Below are 20,910 nucleotides of genomic sequence, written 5' to 3'. Positions count from 1 at the left end.
CAAAAAATCCATTAGGTATGTGGTAGAGAATAGTGTATGGGGAGACTATAGTGAAATTCCGTGTGAAGAAGGAAAGACTTAGAGGAACATAGCAGCAATTTCATATCTAGTTGATTAGAACAACACAAGGGACAAGGAACACGATCAGATATTAGATCTCGGAGGATCAAGATCAGAGAGCAGATCAAGTGCTTGAATCTAGCATTTAGAGATTGCATACTATCAGATTTATTGTTCTAATACTTTCTTTCCATTGTATTAGAAGTTGGAAATCCTATATTGATAGATTAGCTTAACAGCTAGGTAGGAGAACCTTTGGAGAAGGTGATTGAAAATCCTATTATGTTAGGTGGGTTTAATAGCCTATTGCAAATCCTTTAATAGAGTGACACTTCATGTAAAGTGTTTGTAAATCCTCTAATCAGGTCACTATTGACACAATCTAAAGCCTTTAACAAGGCAGGTCTTTCATAGGGCAGACTATCAGAAGTGGTCAAACATTTATTGCTATAGTAATTTTTGTGGGTATCATCCCAATTCAAGTTTTACCTTCTTATTCCTGGAGGGTTTTTGGGTTACCAAATCTAGTGCTATGTGTTATTGCATGTGTTTACTTTATGGCTATTTAATGTATTTATATGCATGTAATTTACTTTTAGTTATTTGATTTAAAAGATTAGAAAAGGTTAAAAGTGAGGTAATTTTGATTTATCCCCCCTCTCAGAAGTATTCTTCCCATTTTGGACATTCCAACAATTGGTATCACAACTATTGGTTCTCACAAGGACAAGCCTAATAACTTAGAGAAATTATTTGAAGATGGAAGTCTTCAAATTTGGGAGGATCATAGACAATCACGTGATTGATGTGCACCTAGCTCTACACAAAGTGGAAGAAGCCAGAGAAGAATTGAGAAAGTCCTTAAAAAGAAGGACGGAGATAGTCATAGCTTAAAATGACATACACTAAAATGAGATTGATACCACACAAGTGTTTCCCAATTGAGATTACAAGGAATTTGATGCAGAAATAGAAGAACTGATGGAGAAAAATAGAGCACAAGCTGAAGAAGTTAGATTACTCAAGCTTGAACAAGAATCACAAGCTATAATGCTTTGTGAAGTGACTAAACAAAAGACGAGTAACATTCAAGACAAAGCCATGATAGAAGATGACAAGAGAAATCTTACCAATAGACTGGAGGATAAGACAATTGAGTTTGAAAAGATTTCAAACATGTAGATAGACACCTTAATTCAGATGATGAATGCCCATCATGAGCTTAACATGAAGGACATTGAGATCTCCACCTTTAAGATGCAAAATGAATTGAAGAGAGAAAAGGAGATAGAAGAAAGATACAGAAAGCCCAATGAGGCTATCAAGTATTTTCTAAAACTACTAAAATCAACAAGGGCTAGTAATGACACTTCAGGACTTGGTTGCACCAGCAGTAAAAAAGGTGAATCATCCAAAACTGCAGAAGAAAGGAGTAACAAAAGTTTGAACACTAAACCTACTTATCATTTTTGTGGTAAAAAGGGACATACCTCTAATGTGTGTAGGAGCAAGAATAATCATTAGTATGATAAGCCTACAAATGCAATCCTTTGTCATAAGTGCAAAAAACAAGGACATCAAGCACATGAATGTAGAACAAAGATAGTGAGGACATAAAAAATTGAAGGTTACTACTACAACTGAAAAATGTATAGACATAGAGAATTTGAATGCAAATCAAATCCTATGTGGACACATAATCAGCCTACAAGAGGAACCAACCATGCACATTACTATAACTAGGATTAAAATACCAAGTACATAGCTATCACTATTGTTAGGAGTATAGACACATCCCTAAGACTTGCATAAGAACACATTTTAAGGGGAGTTACAGTAGATGTTTAAGTCAAACTACATGTTTTAGTTGCTTGAAGACTTGTTATTCCAGTAGGAATTGCCCAATAAAGTCAAAAGTACCCAAGACAAAAGTCAGTAAAGGAAAAGAGAAGGCTGATGTTGAACAAATAAGAGGACAAATGAACAAGACTTGGAAGAAGAAAGGTGAGTGCAGCACATCAAATGGAGAGATCACTTCACCCAAGAGGTCAAGTGATCACACTTCATCCAACTAAGCAAAAGAAAGGTGTATGGAATTGATATACAAAGTTATATCTTACATCAGTTCCAAGAGAAAAGGAGTACTATAGAGAAGAAATCTACATAAGCATTTAGATGCCAAGTAAAACGTTGAAGAAGTTGTTGAGTTACCCTTGCATGCCGAGTTAAGCTCCAATGGATGTCAAGTTTCTAATATTGACTGAGCTGTTAATTGAAGCTAAGTGAGGTATAAGTCTAGTAAAAGTTGAGTAAATGAAATACAATGGGAGTTGGGTGATGATGAAACCTTCAAGTATCGAGTTTAAAGTTGTATACAAAAAGCATTTAATGATAGGTCTTTGATAGGTATAAGGTCAATTTTCGTTCATTTTCATGCCATTTGAACACAAAGCAAAGACGAGGAGAGCGAAGAAGTTATCAAGCAGAAACCTAACAACCATTTGCACAGATCTCAACACTAATCAGCATGAACTCATCGATTCAAAGGTATTTATCAAATGCCAAGCCACACAGAAGTTAAAGTTTTAATACATTTAAAACCCTAGTTCAGTAAAATGGCCTCTAGCTCTAGAAACCCCAAAGCAAAAGAGAGTCATGAGATTCAGCTAGTTAGTAGTGAGGTCAAACAACCCTAATTTAGGCCAATCCCCAAAGTTTCCTACATCAATGACCCAACTGGTGCATTATCCATCATTCCACCCAATGTAGTAATGGTGCAAGATGCAAGAAAGTGCGACAACTACAAAATTGGTGCCATAGGTGATTTTGAAATATTCCAAGCTTATGAAAAACTATGTGAGAACAAAATTCTAAAGAAGGAATTCAAGATAGTTGAGAAAAAGGGTTTGACCAATGCCCTAGTCTACCCTATAGGATTCAAAATTGAATGGATTCACATTGTTCTAAGTCAAATTCATGATGGCTATCTATGGTTGGAGATAGGACCTATTACTATTACCAAGAGAATAGTTCATAGGGTTAAGGGATTCCCAACCCTAGATCGACCAAAGACCTTAAGAAGTGATAGAAAGGAGGTCATTGAGAAAAATACTGGAGAAAAATGGAACAATAGGGGAATGATCATTGATACAATAATTGATCCACTTCTAGATCTTTCTATGAGAATTATATCTCACAAATTTTATCAATCTAGTAGACTAAACAATGTGCCATGTCTAGCAATTGATGTAGCCTACAAAATGGTGAAGAAAGATCACACCTATGATCTGGTAGAACTCGTGTTGTAGCAAATTAATGAGACTCTTTGTTCAACCTTGGTGATTCTGTTCTCCTGGTCAACACTATGTTCCTAGATGTTGAAGTGTCGTTGGCTTCCATCTTGGCTTCATTCCTCTTCATTGTGCCCCTGGCCACTGCCGATGTTTTGGTTACCTTACTGGCTTCTTCTCCCCTTAAGTTCTTCAATTTCATGGAATAACCATTTGATATATCAAAATTTTTCTATCATGTTGTTCCTTACGTTGTTCAAAAGGTTAAGCCCTATTTTCATCGCATTATCAAAGATCACAACTAGACTAGGATCAATTAGATCTTCATAGTGGGTTTTTCCATCAATGTCCTCCATCATTTGAATATTCAAGGGCTCCTTGACAATTCCCAAATGGGTAGCATTCGAATTAAAATTCCTCCAAGCCCTCCTATTTTTCATTGTCACCTCCCCACTCTGTTTTCCCAAAATATCTATAGACAAGGTGGAAGTGGGGCTAGGGCCAGGAATCTTAGGGATCTGGTCTTTGGTTTCTAAAGCCACATCTGCTTTCCTTTTCTTAGGATTCCTTGATATGTCAACTGAATCCTCCTCCTTTTCACTTTCCCTCCCCTTCCTCTCGTCCTCCTCATCGTCCTCCTTCTCCATTTCCTCTAAGTCAATATCCTCGTCATTATCATTATCTTCCTCCTCCTAAGGCTTGGACTTAGGGTTTATGGGGGGCAAACCTTTGGGGCTCTTTCTGCAGGGAATGTAGGTTGAGGGTTTCCTTTCTTCTTTGGGTTTACACAAAAAAGTCCTCTTCTTCCAATTTTATGCTCTACACATCCTTATAGTCTAAGCTCTTGATTTCCTCGGATGCACACCCAATATCACCAAGGGATTTTCCCTTGGTTTGATACTTTAGATACTCGTAAACTAGGAGGAGTAATCCCTCGTGAAGAGCTGGGTTAGCAGTTGGTTTCCTCTTGAAACCCTCAATACCCTTTCTCATGGAGGTGAAGAGATAAAAAGGAAAAGAGACTTTGATACCATGCCTAAAGTGATTAAGCAAGACAAAATGATGTGTTCTTATCCTATGAAATATGAGGTCCAAGGAAATATATTCAATGATAATCCAGAGAACATACCTCCAAAGCTTTTTAATGGACTCCATTACATAATACATCTCCACCTTGAGAAGCTTATTCAGCTCCTTTTTGTCCTTCACAAAAACTTTGACAACATTCATCGACATCTTCTTATCTCTAAAAACATTAGTCCATTCTAGACGGATTTCTACAACCCAAGCTATCAATTTTGGATTGACATGGTGAGTGACCCTGCCAATTTTGACTCTCCCATTTTTTCATGAATCCACCATAATCTTGGTGATTCCTACATCTAATCCATGGAGCTTCTCCAGGAATATAGTGATTCTTCCCTTTTCTAATTTATGCCAAACCTTCAGTTTCAACTTCTAGTTCCCTGCCTGTCCTGACATCTCCCTCTAGCTTCTCTTCCCTACAATGGTTTCCTCTAAAAAAAAAAGCCCCCACCTGCTCACAAAATGCTTACAAACCTCAACCTCCTTTAGACTGTGAAACTTAAATTTTTTTTCAAAAATACTAGTATTAGCGGTAGTATTCAAAAAAACCCTTAAAGTATGTTGTCTGTACATGCTATTATGTTTTAAAAAGAGTTTCACATAATTTTTATTAACTCCCCCTCCTACGTGTAGTCTTGCAAATCTTCCCATTATTAATTTTGGAATTTTCTAGTACTTCCCTTGATGCAATGTTGTAGAATTAAATTATTTACTATTGTTGGAAAAATGTCACTGACATGCCACATCATCTCTACATTATTCATGACCGCTTCATTAGTAAACCAATTAGTAGTCGAGTTGGCTTCCCTATACACGTGGCTGATATAGGTTGTTTTGAACTTGCCCATATCAGACTTTAATTCCGTGATCATATTCATAATTGTCCAAGAAGGTGTAGAATGACCATTGAGACAATTGATGATGTTTGATGAATCCTCCTCCAACCATAGGTTCTCAATCCTAGATGCCAAGGGTAGTTTAACAATTTCACTAGCAGCAGTGGCTTCAACGAAATGGTTCATCTATTGTTTAAGTGGGTAGGAAAAAGCAACAACTCCTCCACCATAGTTTTTTTTAATGATGCCTCCACTGCCAGCAAGGCCTAGGTTCCCTTTAGCAGCCCCATCAAAATTGACCTTGTACCAATTTTCAAGGGGAAAAAACCACCTGGCCTCTTGTCTTTTCCTGTCCCTATCCATTTTCCTTTGTCTGTTGATCCTACCTTCTTCAATATTTCCTTCCTTTGTGGTGGTGAAGCTATCCTTCATTAATCCTTAAATTTTCTTAGCAATAAAAAACTTAGGGGATTCCCTACCTCTAAAGATTTGATTATTTCGTTCTTTCCAAATACCCCAGCAGAAATGTGGGAGGGACTAGGAGCCGATTAGTTAGGTGATTAGACCTTTATTTGCACTTCATTGGTTGACAAAATATTGAATGTTGATTGGGGAGCACCAACTAACCCCTAAGTCCCTGGTTAGGAGGTTCCAAACATTAGAGGAATAGGAGCAATGAATGAATAAGTGATTTACCATCTCCAAAATATGCTTGCATAAGCTGCATCTGTTGGGGATAATTTGGCCCCTCTTAGCTAAATTATCCCGAGTAAGGATTTTTTCTTGGAGCAAAAGCCAAAAGAATATGTTGATTTTTGGGGTAAGGCCAAGGATCCATGCCTTAGCCCAGATGGGTTTTCCATTTTATCCCACAATGAAAAGTACCTAGAGGCAACAGAGTAATGGCCATTTGAGTTACCTACCCAGATGACTTCATCCCCTTTGTTATTTATAAAAATAACATTCAGGTTAATCATCAAAGAATTGAGTTCCAGGGAGATAATAATCACTAACTTTCAAACCATATCTTCTTATGCATGGCTCTGCCCGTCTACCATAATTGGGATGCTCAATAAGAGGCCCTTGGCTCATCCAGTCATCCTGCCAAAATAATATATTCTCACCTTTGCCAATTTTACATTTAGCCTTCGACTTAGCTAGGGCCATAGCCTTTAGGATCCCATTCCATATATAAGATCCTTGAGGAATTTCAGCCTCATGGAGCAAAAAGCTGAGAGACTGCCTTCTCAGGTTATTTTTAATCATAATTTCCCTCCATTCTACCAAGCCCTGAAAGATGTGTGGGATCTATTTGGTTGGAAGGGCATTATTGAGGTGTCTGATTTTTCTAATACCAAGGCTTGCATAACATTTGGGAAGGCAAACATGGTCCTAGGTGACAAGGTGTTATATTTTGTGCTCTTCAATCCCTATCTAGAGAAAGTTCCTCTGAATCTTCTCCATTCTATCAGCTTGCTTAGTCAGGATCCCAAAGAGGCTTAAGGCATAAGTGGAGAGATTTTGGAAAATTGATTTCACTAGAGTGCATTTGCTAGCCTCGCTGAGAGACACACCTTTCCAGCTAGATAATTTCTTATTGAATCTATCAATAATGTTGTTCCAAAAAGAGTCCAAGGGTTTGGACCCCAAAGGCATGCCAAGATAACTTGCAGTAAGGGTACCAATACCACTTCTCAATATATGAGCAATTTTCCTTTGTCTTTCTAGTGGAGTATTGATGAACTAGACCAAACTCTTGTCCCAATTAATGGCCTGGCTAGAACCCCTAGTATAAGTATTCAGCAAGCCCTTAAACACTCTTGGCTTTCTGGACCATGGCCTCGCCCCCCCAAATAGTATTATCCACAAACTACTGGTAGGTGAGAGAAAGATGACTAGAAGAAGACTTGAGACCTTGTAGATTTTGGTGCTATCTTTTTCTTAAAATAAGCATTCCCAGAGAGTTAGCCAAAATGATGAAGAAAACAAGGGATAGGGGATCACCCTATCTCAACCCTCTTGAAGGGAAGAAAAAAATTGAAGGGGAGCCATTAATCAGAACATACAAGGAAGGGGAAGAAATAAGCTGAAAGATGAGTTTACAAACCTAGGAGTCAAAGCCAAAAGCTTGGAGGACCGCCATTAGGAAATTCAAATCAACCATGTCATATGCTTTAGACATATCAAGCTTGAGCAAAAAGCCTTCCCTCTTGCCAGCTTCAAGAGAGTGGATCACCTCATGCACCACGATGATAGAGTCTAAAATCTATCTCCTTGGGACAAAGCCAGTTTGTCCTCTTTCATTAAAAAAGTCCTTCCCTTTCTGGTTTGAGAAAATGTGGATTTCCCACCCGGCTTTGAAAACTAAGATTTCTTCATGGTGGAACATTGAGGTGGAGGGCACTGCTATGTTCAGGGTGGCCCAAAAATACAAGAATGTGAAAAGAAATATTAAAATCTGGAACAAAATGGACTTGTATATGTGAAGTTTTCCATGTTGGTGTGGCCTATTTAATGTTTGTGCTCTTTTTATTTTGAAAATTAAATGTACATTGAATTCACAAAGTTAATTTAATTTTTCCATTTATATCTTTTTTGACTGCCCTTCGATGGAAAATGATATTGTTACATTTTTTTCCTGGATACATGTGGTTATGCATTAAAGTGATAGTAGTTGTTTGCTTGAGCTCAAATGATGGGACATGGGCTGCAATAACACATCATTTTGGCAATGTCTTAGTAGGAACACATGGACTTTGTAGTTGCATTGAATTGTTGGTTGTCATCCTCATTTGGGTCGATAAACTTCCATGTGGCAATATAGTTTTCTAGTGTTGGTTTATGAATTGAGTGGTGAGCCTTGGATGACTTAAATATTTTGTCTTATGTAAACACTAGTTTTTGGTAAATACATTGATAAGTCTCACTTGTTTATATGGACCTACTCATTAGTAGAACCAATGCATCATTGAAGCAGGTCACCAGATTCGAACCCAAGATCATAAGGAACTACCCACAACCTTAAGCCTCCTCCGCTGACCAAGCAGACTTTGAGGCAGACCCTGTATACAACCAAATTTATATAAATTACAATAAATATTTTTATATTTGATTTTTCAAATTTAAATTGAATGATTAGGTGCACACTTGTGGGCCAACTGCCTTAATATTGTCACATATATTAAATCCCACACATATAGAAATCTGATAAAGTTGTCACAGTCGCTAGAATTAAAATGAAAGATGAGAACGGATATGATTGGAAATTTGAACGAATTTACCCGACCATACGATGTAAAAAACTCGTGATAAAGAAAGAAACGATGGATGACATGAAAGAAAAAAAATTGGGGTGTAGGAAGCCTCAAATCTCTTCTACAGTATTTATGTATTATTTTAAAAATATCAACTCGAAGAAATAGTATGGAATGTCAATAAGAGCCCCGGGAGGTGCACTTGCATTGCCTTCAGGCTTTGACTATTCTGTTACGCGCTTTTCTGTTAGCGGGCCTTGAAAGGTCCCTGGCAGCATACTCGGTCATTAAAAAGAATTTGCCATAGCCTTCCGCGAATTTGCGAAGATAGCCTTCCGTATATTCCTAGATTTTTTTTTGAGAAATTTCTCGCTGTTCGCCGTTGCCTTGCGGACGAGTTTTCAGTATTCGTTTTTGCTACGCTTAAGGAAGGGTAGCGGGAGTTGGTTGTTACTAGTGCGGAAGCAGTCGTCTGAAATCCCAGAAACATCCTCCAGTTGTTGCCTCGAATATATATATATATACACGCTCTTACCACTTACTTTATATTGCACTACTAGTTCGATTCAATTTGTTTTTGCACGGGATAAGGAAGAAGCAAAATACAGTCTTGACTACAGTGGTCCTCACAAGGTTAGCATCAGTTCCTGCACTACTTTGATCTATTTTCATCTCTTATTGAACTTTTTTTTTGGCATGTCGTTGCTTACACTGCTAATTCAATTCAATCTGACTTTGCACCCGCTCAGGAAGAAGCAAAATCCAATCATCTCGCTCACAGACATATTTAAAAAAAAAAAATCAACTTCCGAGACATAGAACGTCGTTGCTTATACTGCAGAATGACTTTGATGAGTACTACAGCGAACGACGTTTCGGTGACCAGTACCACTAACGACGTTGAAACAGTTATGAAGGAAACATGTGATGATCAAGCTGTGCTGAAAGCCCATGAAGACAGATATGACGGCGTAGTTGTTGACGTGAGGAATATGCAGAACGATGCCTCTCTTTTTGCAGCCTCGCTCAAGGCGTCACTTTCTCTATGGACGCGCCAGGTGATCAGTCCTTACTGCTCTGTTATAATATACAATTACAAATCCCTAATTAGTCATAATATGATACTTGTTGGATTGTACAGGAAAAGAAGGCGGTGTGGATTAAAGTGCCCAAGGAACAGGCAAAGCTAGTCCCGGTTGCGATCGAGGTCAGTTCTTCAATAGTTTGGTGCTATCCGCCTTAATTAATTGTTTTTTCCCCATTCCAATCCATTTATTTACGCTTGAATCAATACTTTATGATCGGTGGATCGCAGCTGGGATTTTGGTACCACCATGCTGAGCCTTGGTACGCGATGTTAGTGTATTGGATTCCTCAGACTCCTTGTACCATCCCCGATAATGCTTCACATCAAGTGGGGATTGCAGCTTTTGTATTCAACGACGACGGACAGGTAATGTTTGCATTTGTATTCCTTCTGCTCAATTTTCTACCCGTCCCTAGCAGCTGTTATTTAGAATGCGATATAATCGAATAATAAATCTGATGCATAAATTATGATGATAGGTTCTAGTAGTTCAGGAGAAGTGCGGACCTTACAAAGATTCCGGGTTGTGGAAGATGCCAACGGGAAGGATTAACCAGGTGTGCAGTTTAAACTTGGACATCGTCAAACTAAATTAATGACACTTGAGCTATTATAGGCACGCACTAATATATATTTGTTTGTGATAGGGGGAAGGCATTAAGGAAGGGGCCATAAGAGAAGTTCAGGAAGAAACAGGGGTAACTGTCACTTCTTTCGTCTTTTGGGATTTTCACTTCTAAGCAATTTAATTTCCTGACATTTTTAGTTATTCAACTATTCGCTGCACTTTTACAGATTGATACAGAGTTTGTACAAGTGGTCGGGTTCAGGTAAGCAAAAACAGATTGATAATGAGTTTGAAGCAGTATTTTTTCTCATGGCTCTCTAATAGTTGTGGGTGAATGAACTGTAGGGACGGTCACAATGCCCCCTTTGGGAAATCAGATATGCTCTTCGTGTGTATGTTGAGATCACTTTCTTCTAACATTGTTGCGCAAGATACTGAAGTTTCTGCAGCCAAGGTACGTTTTTAAATTAGTGGTGGTGATTCAATATTGCTATTTAATTGGATATTGCAATATCGTCTTACGTGGGGTTCAAATTGTTTGATTGTTTTTCCAGTGGATGGCGATTGAAGAATTTGCATCTCAGCCCAAAAACCAACAAAGCAAACTTCTAAAAGATATGATCGGCGCGTGTGTTGGCACTGTAAAGGGACGATGCAAAGGGTTTTCAGGCACTGGGATATCCTCCAACTCCCGCAAACCCTCTGCCTTCTATTGCAGTGCCCTTGATTCTGAATAAGAAGTACATTGATGTAATAGTTTGAGCCATCTGTAGATAATAGTAGCTTTCTTCATGAGAAATGAGAGCATTCTATTTAGTTAAATTTGTTATAGAGTATATTTTATTCATTCTTTATGTAATTTTGCAAGTTTATATATATATATATATATATATATATATATATATATATATATAATTTACAATAATTGAAAGATATTTGGATTGTATATTTGATGTTATGGTCATTTTTAATCAAGATTTGTCACTATTTCAAGTTTGAGGAACTTGTAGTCTATGATTTCATTATCTAGTTTAAATGAATGTGAAAAGAACTTTTACTTATGATTTATATCATAAATGAATGGTCGATCTTATGTGAAATGTATAAATGTCATAAATGAGAAAGTTCAATATGTGCATTTTTGTAATGTTAAAGTTTGAAATGTGTTCATTCATCAACAAATTGTACACATACACACACACACACACACACACACACACACACGTGTGTGTTTGTTTGTGTGTGTGTGTGTGTGTGTGTGTATACATACATAAACAAGTGTATTTATGGAATTTCTTAAGGAACTATCATTAAAATAGAAAGAGGACAAAGAAACTAATCCCGAAATAAGTAAATAATAAATGAAAATAATAACAGTTGTCAAGAAAATCAGTATAATTCAGCATGAAATTTAGTTTATTGATTACAACCTAGAAAATAAGGTGTTTCAATATTGTTACTTAGTGGTTACCACCTCCCTTTGTCTGTATCTAGTTAAATATCAATGTGGTTGTTATAAGTGGCAACTGGATAGTAAGGATCATGAGAGAATATTACACATTCTCCATGAGAGGTATGCACTACTTGATTTGATCTAAATAATATCACATACATATTTCATGTTTTAGGACCTACTTGATACCTTTATAATAAATATATGGGGGATTAATTATATCCGTAGTTTAATAAATATATGCTTCTATATGTATGCTATTAAATATGCTTTAATGGTTAAATGATTTTTATATCATAGTTAAAAATACTTTTATGATTGTTGTCTTATGTATGCTTTGATAGTTTAATGGGTTTTATATTGCAGCAATAAATACTTTTATCATTGTGTTTATGTATGTCCCTTTAAGAAATCATCTTGAAAGGATTCCCCTTAGGAGATTGTTCTCTAAGAAAACTTAACTTTATATCCCTTGAAGACATTAATTTAAGACATGTTAACTTTATATCCCCTTAAGGTATGTAGGTTTAAAATTATTAACATAATAGGTGATCCAGTTGTAATATCTAACTAATGGACCATAAGTTATCAAACTAATATAGAACTAAAAAAGTCATAAGGAATCTTACTAATGTCATGAAATTGTAACAAAATATAACTAAATTTCCAATTAATCAAGACCTAATGTCATAACTAATCTAACTAATTTATAACTGTAGACAATATATAATCTAGTCAATCTAGAACTAATAGCATCATAAGTAACCTAACTATTGTCATAAAAAATCTAACAAACATGTAACTAATTTTTTTATAAATAATCTAACTAATTTCAATCTAATGTCATAAGCAATACAGCTAATAATAAGTAATTTCTAACTAATATGTAACTAAGTGGTCATTAACTCATGTATGATTTCAAATAGATATATGCGACTAGATAGATTAATTACTTTTCAATTACATATTTGAAAACTATACATGTATGAAATTAGTTACCTTACTTGATCTTTTAATTTACATGTATAAAAATTCAAATCTTATAACTATCTAAAATCATTTTATAATCAAACCATTAGAATTTTTAATTAAGTCATAACCTTCTATTATGAAATCAAAATTATATAATTCCATCCTATTTATAATAATAAAATCAAATCATAAAAAAATCTATAACTAGTTTTAATCAAATCATAACCATCTATTAGGACATACAAATTATATAAATTCATCTAGAAATAATTATCATCAAATAAAATAATATAACCATCTATCTACATGTCAAATATAAAAGCATAAACAATTGAGATAACAAACATAATCACATACATCATGGATATGTTGGAAAATACATAAATCTATGTCAAATTATAAATATTGTGCATAAATAATCTCTAGATACCAATCATGAATCTTAGATATAATGTGAAATCATAAATTTAACACATAAGTCATCAACATGTTAACCATAAATACATCAGTAATCTATACATAGGTATAGAACATATAAATGTCAAACACATAATAACGAAATCTATATAAGTCTCAAATCGAAGAATCACAAAATATTTTTGAATATAGCCTAGACTCATTAATCTACCTACAAATAGAGTGACCCTTAGATCAAATATCCTTAGCATCCTCTAGATGTGAAGAAAAATTGAAAACACACACACACACAAAATTTGAAGTATATGAATACATGAATTTAAAACTACACGATGACTAGTTGGTGTTGCATCTACTAAATCTCATCTACATATATAATTTTAGCCCACACTAGAGTTAATATGCTTAGATAATTATGCCTAAAATATATAGAATATATATACAAGCATCATTGCACATGACTATGTAATAAATTGACTAACCAAAAATACTCAAATTAATTTTTTACCTAGGTCTCTGAAGGGGGAGGATCGTTAGCATGCACCATTTAATGATCTAAATAATGTAATACTCATCCCTTTTTCTATCATTGTATACTCTATTTCAAGCTCATTTTGAATCTCATGTAAATGTGTTAGTCGTTAAGTGATATTTGAATGCAAATACTTCAATATGTACATGTAATTTGTTTTGGATGATGTTGTATGATATTCCTTTAAATGATTAGGATTATCTCTTCCTGATGATGATGTTATTTATTGGGGATTTACTCTCTTTGATGATAGTTGTTATTTGTTAGTTACTGTGTTTTTGACATTTGGTAGTTTGTTTAAAAATGGTTATTCTTTTGGTCTTGTATCTCCTTGCTTTCAACACTTGATATATACTTGGTATCTATTTTTTACTTTGGTATATGGTGGTAGAATTGGTTGAGTGTCTCTTTAACTTTAGTTTTCTTTCTTTATCAATAGTTTGTGTACCCTTGAGGTAGATTTGACAATTACAATCCCTAGCTTAGGATTAATTTTATGATTTGATATTCACATGTAAATCGTATATTATCTCCCCTCCACAATGGGAGTGGGAACCTAATTAGGTAACCACATGGTTGGGAGGTGGTCGCTTCTTGCCATTTGGGTTCCCCTCATATTAATAGATGTTGGATGTTCACTAATGTACTTTTATCAATCATGTTGTTGTCTAGGAGACTTTCATTCATTTGTTGTATCTATGTATCATATGTCTTGTAGTTTGAGATCCTATAGGATGTAGTATTATATTTTGATCTACTTATATTTATTATTGCATAACCTGTGATGTGTAGTGGATGTTATTATCTAGACAATCTTGATCATATAAATTTTACTTATGTATTTTCTTAAGAGCTTAAGTATTTGTTATTTATTTATGATTGAGGACATTACTTAAGATAAAAACTAATTAATAAAAATTCTTAAACATGACTCAACATGAAGGAACCCTTAAGGAATGGAAGCTGTATTTAAATTTCTTATGTGTACATAATGTGTGTGTGTTTATTGCTTCATCATTGTTATCTTGTGTTGTACAAACTTTTAATAAATTTTCAGTAAAACATTATAACATAGTAGGTTAATTTCTCTTGGGTTCTCAAGTGAGGTGTTACACACAAGAACTATCACATGAATCAAATTTCGTACTTAACCTCTCTAGTTATGAGTAGTAGAGAGGAATATTATAGTGGTACAAGGGGAGTAGTGTAGAGTCAAAAGGGTGGAATAGAATTTCCATATACATACCTATGTCAATACCAGCATTGATATATTTCAATCCCTTTAATTGCAACTCAAAACCATCTAAGCCCTTTATTATGATCCTAATGTTATCAAGCTATATGCTTCCTATTATTGCAAATTTATAAATTGGTGAAAAATTATTATGAACTATGAGGTGTATGAGTTTATGATATTCTTTGGGGAGGTGGAATTAGAGAGCCCTGAAAGACTAATGTTTCTCTAATAGACAATATAGGGACCCTCTCTATATGAGAAATATAAGAACATGAGTACAAAAACTCCTTTGTAAAATAATGTTTCATGTTAAGGTGACTTATATCTAACAAGAGCTCATATATTTTTTATTTGAATATGAGGTAATGTATTTGAAGATGATCAAGGTTGAGTTGGTTTAGTAATAATATATTAGTTGTGTGTATCTGATGTGATGCTAGTGGTTGCAGCTACAATATGTCAAACCCTATCAACTACCTCCCTATAGGAAGAAATGAAAATTGTTCTAAAGTAGTATCAACCATAGATGGCACCACAAGGGGATCCATCTTTCCAAGAAACTATTGGTGAGTAGGTGCAAGGAGATTTTCTCTTTGAAACTGATCATGGCCTTTAATTCTAAAATACCCTTATCCCAAATAACCTAAAAGATCTAGGTAGTTAACATTGAGACCAAGTAGATCTTTGGTTAAATTGTCATTCAAACTATAGGTAAATCTGGTTATTATTACGATAACAACTATGTGTAGCAATGAAATAAGGATCTATCTTGCATGAAATCTTTATTTATCTCCTAATATGTACTTGATATGATATTAAACTATAAATTCTACTCCCCATCATAAATAAACCTACAACTATTAAAGATCCATACTACAATAAAGGAGCACATGTACAAAAATAAAAAATATTTTAAATATTATCACTTTAAACAAAAGTTAGTTTGCAGACTTCCTAATAACTAGGCGAGTCTTGTATTTATAACCTAGACATTTAGTATGCCTATTTAAGTCCACAAAGGAGTCAGAGGTGTCTACGTTCACTAAATTTAATTTTCTTCACTTGCAAACCTATATATTTTCTTCCTCACTACACTAAGAATCTATTGAACCCTCTCTTTCATATCTCATGAATTCCTCCATGTTTGAAATACAATAGGGGAGTAAACTCTTGGGGGGTGGAGGGGGTTGAATCAACACTTAAAACTTTCAACCTCAAAAACTTTTTACCACACATCCATCTCACAATCTATGCATATAAATTGAAATACCAAATTAAACGCATATATATATATATATATATATATATATATATATATATATATATATATATATATATATATATATATATATATATATATATATATATATATATATATATATTATATAGCATGAAAGTAAAATATTTAACACATGTATGACACAAGGTATTTGGTTACCGAAAAACCCTCCAAGGAGAAGGTAAAATTAGGGTGGGGATGACACTCACAAATCTTCACTACTGCAGTAATAGAGTGCATCTAATGAAGGTTACAATGTTTTGATCATGAGACATGATCTACCCTATGAAAGGTCTACCCTATTAAAGGCTTAAAAGATTGATAGATCTTACCCTATTAAAGGATTTAAACACCCTGCTAACTAAAGCATGCTTGGTAGAAGGAATTTAACTTACAATGAAATAAGCATCATGTTAAATGATTTACAACAGCCTGTTAGGACTACTCTGTTAAGAGATTTAACTAATTCACCTATTAAAATGTCTCAATGATCCTTCAGTTAGCACTCTGTTGCTTGATGTCAAACCACCTTTATACTGATGTCTACATGATCCTTCTTGATCAAATGTATCTCTATTGTATTCTAATTCCTTTCCTCTATTCTCCTTTAACTAATTCTACAATGTAACTTAACTCATAACACATTAATCACCATGAATTCTCTACTTGCACATGAAAACTCTCTTTAGTTATCCTTAAGCATTCATATAAAGTTTAGTATTGTCCTCCTTAAGAAGACCTAGGTGAGTTAGGGTTAGGTATGAATCAATGATAGTGATTCACCCATATTGCCACTTGATCCTTCCCTTTTTTGATTGGATGCATGTAATGCATAGAGATTCATAATTAAGATTCATCCTTATCATCAAATATTATAAAAGAAACCTTAAGCTGGTCTAGAAATGGTTTACATAGAAGTTTGTGCCATTACAAATGTCTATATCAAAATTATGTAACTCAACACTTGAAGTCTATGATGCTCGACATCAATTGCAACTTGAATTTTGTAACATACCCTTTGAATGTCTCAACATCCACTGATCACTGAACATCTAAATAGCTCAACACATACCATCTACTTGGCACTTGAGTGATTGGAAACTTACTATTTACTCAGCTCATACTAAATATATATCGCTCAACATATACTATCTAACAACTTATGCTCGACATGTATTGCTTGTTTGGTATGAACTAAGTAAATGACTTAAGTATATTGTCAATCATATGTCAAAACCAATATGGGATTAATAATCTCCCCCTTTGACTTGAGTGAAAAAATACTTGATCATGCATAAAATACCTTTAGCTTTTCAATCATAACTCAAATAATATCCACTTACATACAAAACTTCAAAACTTCAAAATTTAGCAAAAACTTATGACTTATCAGGGATACTTCAAAATTCAATAACTCCCCTTGAGTTGATTGTGCTATTTTGTATCTAAATCAAAATCATTCTTGTTGCTAACTAGATTTGTATTGACTGATTTGTGTACTTTATTTCTATCATTAATTGCTCTTTTTTGAACAATGGTATCTCCCCCATTTCTCCCATACTTATTTCTCCCCCATTTTGACTCTTATGTCAATGGGTTATACACTTAGAATGTGTTTATCCAAAAGTTTTGTGTACCTCAAGCATTATTTTTAGTGCAACACCCTAATTATCACAACCTACCTCCAATGATTTAATCTAGATGGTCAGCTCGACAGTAAGGTGGACTAAGTCATCATGAGTAGAAAGATTCAAATCTTTCTTCATGTATTATAACAAAGGCTAGTTCCTTGTGTAATATCTCCATATGTTTAGTCAAAATGGATTAGATGCTGATTAGTTTAGCATTGATGTTTGCTTCATCTATATGTAATAGTGGTAATTGACTTTGGGAGTTGAGGAGATTCATGAAATGTTTGTCACTCTAGGCTGGAGATTTTGGTAGAGTTACACTAGATGACTCTAAACATAGTATGTGGCTCTTGATTTCTTGTGTGAAGAGTGTGGGATTACACAATTTTTTGTACATAGAGAAAATGTTCTCTAGTACCTTCTTCACATTGTCAATTTTGGTTGCTAGCTCAACATGGGATAGTGAAATATTACTTGATATCTTTTCATTGAACTTATTTTGAAACTTTCTTTTGGACCATTCAAGTAACTTGACATTTGAATCTAGGTTTGCATCATTTACCTTCTCAATAAGGTTGGTTAATTTCTCTATCATCACCTTGGGTTCCTTTTGTGCTAGCAGGCTAAATACATCAAGAAAAATTTCCTTGATATCTATTAAATCTTGTTTCTAACTATGCTCTTGTCTGAGCAATTCTTGTTGTTTCTTCCTGGTAAGAGCACCTTGGAGTATGCTCATATGTTCAATAGTGATGGTTTTAAAATCAAACTTGGGCAACTCAATCACTTCATCCAAGTTTGTATCAATATATGATGTAACTTTATCTACCTTAGATGTGCTTGGACTTGGGCTTGATGATTGTAGGGGTATAGCCTCTATACTTAGCCTATGAAGAGATTGACTTGGAGGAGTAGATATTTTTGGTAAAGTCACTAATGTTTGTATTGTAATTTTTTCCTTAGGTTTGGTAGTCATAGCTAGCTCTTCAGTTGTATCCTTTTCCTTCTTTACATTCATAGATGTACCTTGATCTTGTGCTATAGGTGTAGGAGTATCTTCCTGACCTATTGAAACTTGTGTTCCTTCATTCATTTCTGTTTCATTTTTATGCTCTCCAACTATCTCATCCTTGTCATTTTCATTTTCCTTTTCATTGATTGAGACTGGAGTACTTTGTGTCAATGCACCAATTGTGGAAGTAGTTGTCTCTTTCCTTTGATATACCACAATGGGTAATGTAGGTTGTATAAGCATGAATTGAGGAGGGGATTTAGATATCACTTGTTTAGATACATCCTTCCCTATAGATCCTCAATTTTCCTTCTCAATCTCATCAACACTAACAAGTATAGGATTTACACATAGTTTTGGCTAGGTAGTGGATTCTACCAATATCTTCTTCAAGTCTTCCTTTGTAAGGGGATTGATGTTTTGAGTGACAGTATCATAAACATCCTTTACTGTTATAGTATCACTTTTTATATTCACCTCATGTTGTGGACTGCCACTTAGCACCAGTGTATCTGGTACACTTTGTTCTGTATGTTACTCACCCTTAGCTTAACTATGATTACCTTAGTTACCTATTATTTCTCTTCTTTGTCTTCATCTACCTTAATAGGTGCCTACACTATTCTCTTGGGTGTTGTCAAACCATATAATGATTTCTAAATCAAAGTGGTATTTTGCACAACATCCTCAATATTGTTATGGAATATGTTGAATGCCCTATATTTTGGTGCTAAGTTTCCTGCATGTTTTTTTATTTCCTTAGACATTGTCACCCTATCCAATTCTAGCATCACTTGAGAAAATGTAGTCTCTCTAATTTTTCTTTCTGTTGAGAGATTATATTGCCATGTCTACTCAACCCTATTGGATAATTCATTTGGTAGAGAGTTAGAAATCTCAAAGGAAGTAGCCTTAGCATCTACATCTTCTACAAGTAATAATGTTGTTGCTGCAAAGGCTTCATCAACATTTATCTCATAGCCTATTGGTTTTAGCCACCTTACCCCTGGAACAAATTGAAAATAAGTAAAATCAATATAAACTAGAAAGAAAAAATCATTGAAATGTTTCTCAACTAGTGAATATGGTATCCTTGGTCTTTTCTTCATTGATTGTTTGGAGTCTTCAAAATAGTTGGTCATAACTAACTCAAAATTGTTTCCTAGTTGCGTAATAAATTCACCTATTTGCACTACAATAGATTTTTTTTTTTTTCCATGAAACTTTACCAAATGTAGGGAATGTATTATGTATATAAAGGAACATACGTACAAGAATTGAACCAAATTTACATTGTGAACTTTTGGTCTTCCTTATTGCTCCAAAATTTTCTGACAATTGTTGCATCTGCAACTCAGTAAGGTTATAGGTATGATCCTTCTTAGCTATCTTATAGCCCATCTCAAAAAAAATACATGGTACACTATTGAGCCTACTAGATTGATAGAATTTATGCACTATTATCCTCACTGCAAAAGCAATTAGAGGATCTGAGATAGTATCAATTTTAATACTCATTTGTTCCACACTGCCCTTGTATTCTTTCCAATTACCTCTTTAGATTCACTCCTCATGGTTTTAGGTTGGTCAAGTGTTGGATACCCAGCCACTTTGTGGACTATCTTCTTTGTGATTTTCACTGGTCCATTACCCAACCATATAAAATTATCATGAATTCTACTCAGAACTATCTTAATCCATTCAGTCTTGAAAACATTTGAAAAATCTAGGGCATGGGTTAACCTTTTGATTCTATAATTTTGAATTAATCTCTCAACACTCCATTTTCACACAATTTTCCAAAGGTCTCCCTAATCTTCATGTTGCCTATACTACTCACCTTGCATGTCTAGAAACATCTTATGCCTTAAGTCATCAAAACTCGAGGTGGTATCATTGAGAATGCAACAGATGGATCTTGCTTATAAGAAATATCAAGAATGGCTATAAAATTAGCTTGTCTGATCTCATTGCTTATCAATTACACATTCAAAACTTCTTTACCCTCTTTAACCTTAGGAACTAAAAAACAAGACGTCATTCTATAAACTAGGGTTTGTAAAAATTCAAACTATGTACATGATAAATACCTTTGAAAATTTGTTGTGATGGTGTTCAATGACTCTTGAATTCAACTGAAAAATTCTTGGAATGATCTTTTCAATTTTCCTTTCACTCTTCATTCTCTTCTTCAAA

At 34.5% G+C, this 20,910-nt stretch overlaps 1 protein-coding gene across 1 annotated transcript; it reads left to right on the top strand.

Moving 5' to 3' along the window:
- The first annotated feature begins 9,073 nt into the window (after positions 1-9,073).
- On the top strand, positions 9,074-11,003 carry LOC149546739 (nudix hydrolase 2-like). Its single transcript, XM_089794657.1, has 9 exons — positions 9,074-9,159; positions 9,276-9,584; positions 9,668-9,733; positions 9,842-9,979; positions 10,093-10,170; positions 10,261-10,311; positions 10,409-10,443; positions 10,527-10,635; positions 10,736-11,003. The coding sequence occupies exons 2-9, from the start codon at positions 9,369-9,371 to the stop codon at positions 10,916-10,918; spliced, it is 876 nt and encodes a 291-aa protein (XP_089650783.1). The 5' UTR covers positions 9,074-9,159; positions 9,276-9,368; the 3' UTR covers positions 10,919-11,003.
- Positions 11,004-20,910: the final 9,907 nt, after the last annotated feature.

Source organism: Cupressus sempervirens, chromosome 7, assembly GCF_028749045.1.
Source record: "Cupressus sempervirens isolate cs-2001-9-10 chromosome 7, ASM2874904v1, whole genome shotgun sequence".
Classification (NCBI taxonomy): Eukaryota; Viridiplantae; Streptophyta; class Pinopsida; order Cupressales; family Cupressaceae; genus Cupressus; species Cupressus sempervirens.
The sequence above is the reverse complement of the archived record's forward strand: the minus strand, read 5'-3'. Positions and strand labels throughout refer to the sequence as shown.

Excerpts from the sequence above, each read along its gene's own strand:
- LOC149546739 (XM_089794657.1), top strand. The coding sequence starts at position 9,369 with ATGACTTTGATGAGTACTACAGCGAACGACGTTTCGGTGACCAGTACC. Across the intron at positions 9,734-9,841 it reads TAGTCCCGGTTGCGATCGAG|CTGGGATTTTGGTACCACCA; the intron begins GTCAGTTCTTCA and ends GGTGGATCGCAG. Across the intron at positions 9,980-10,092 it reads TATTCAACGACGACGGACAG|GTTCTAGTAGTTCAGGAGAA; the intron begins GTAATGTTTGCA and ends TTATGATGATAG.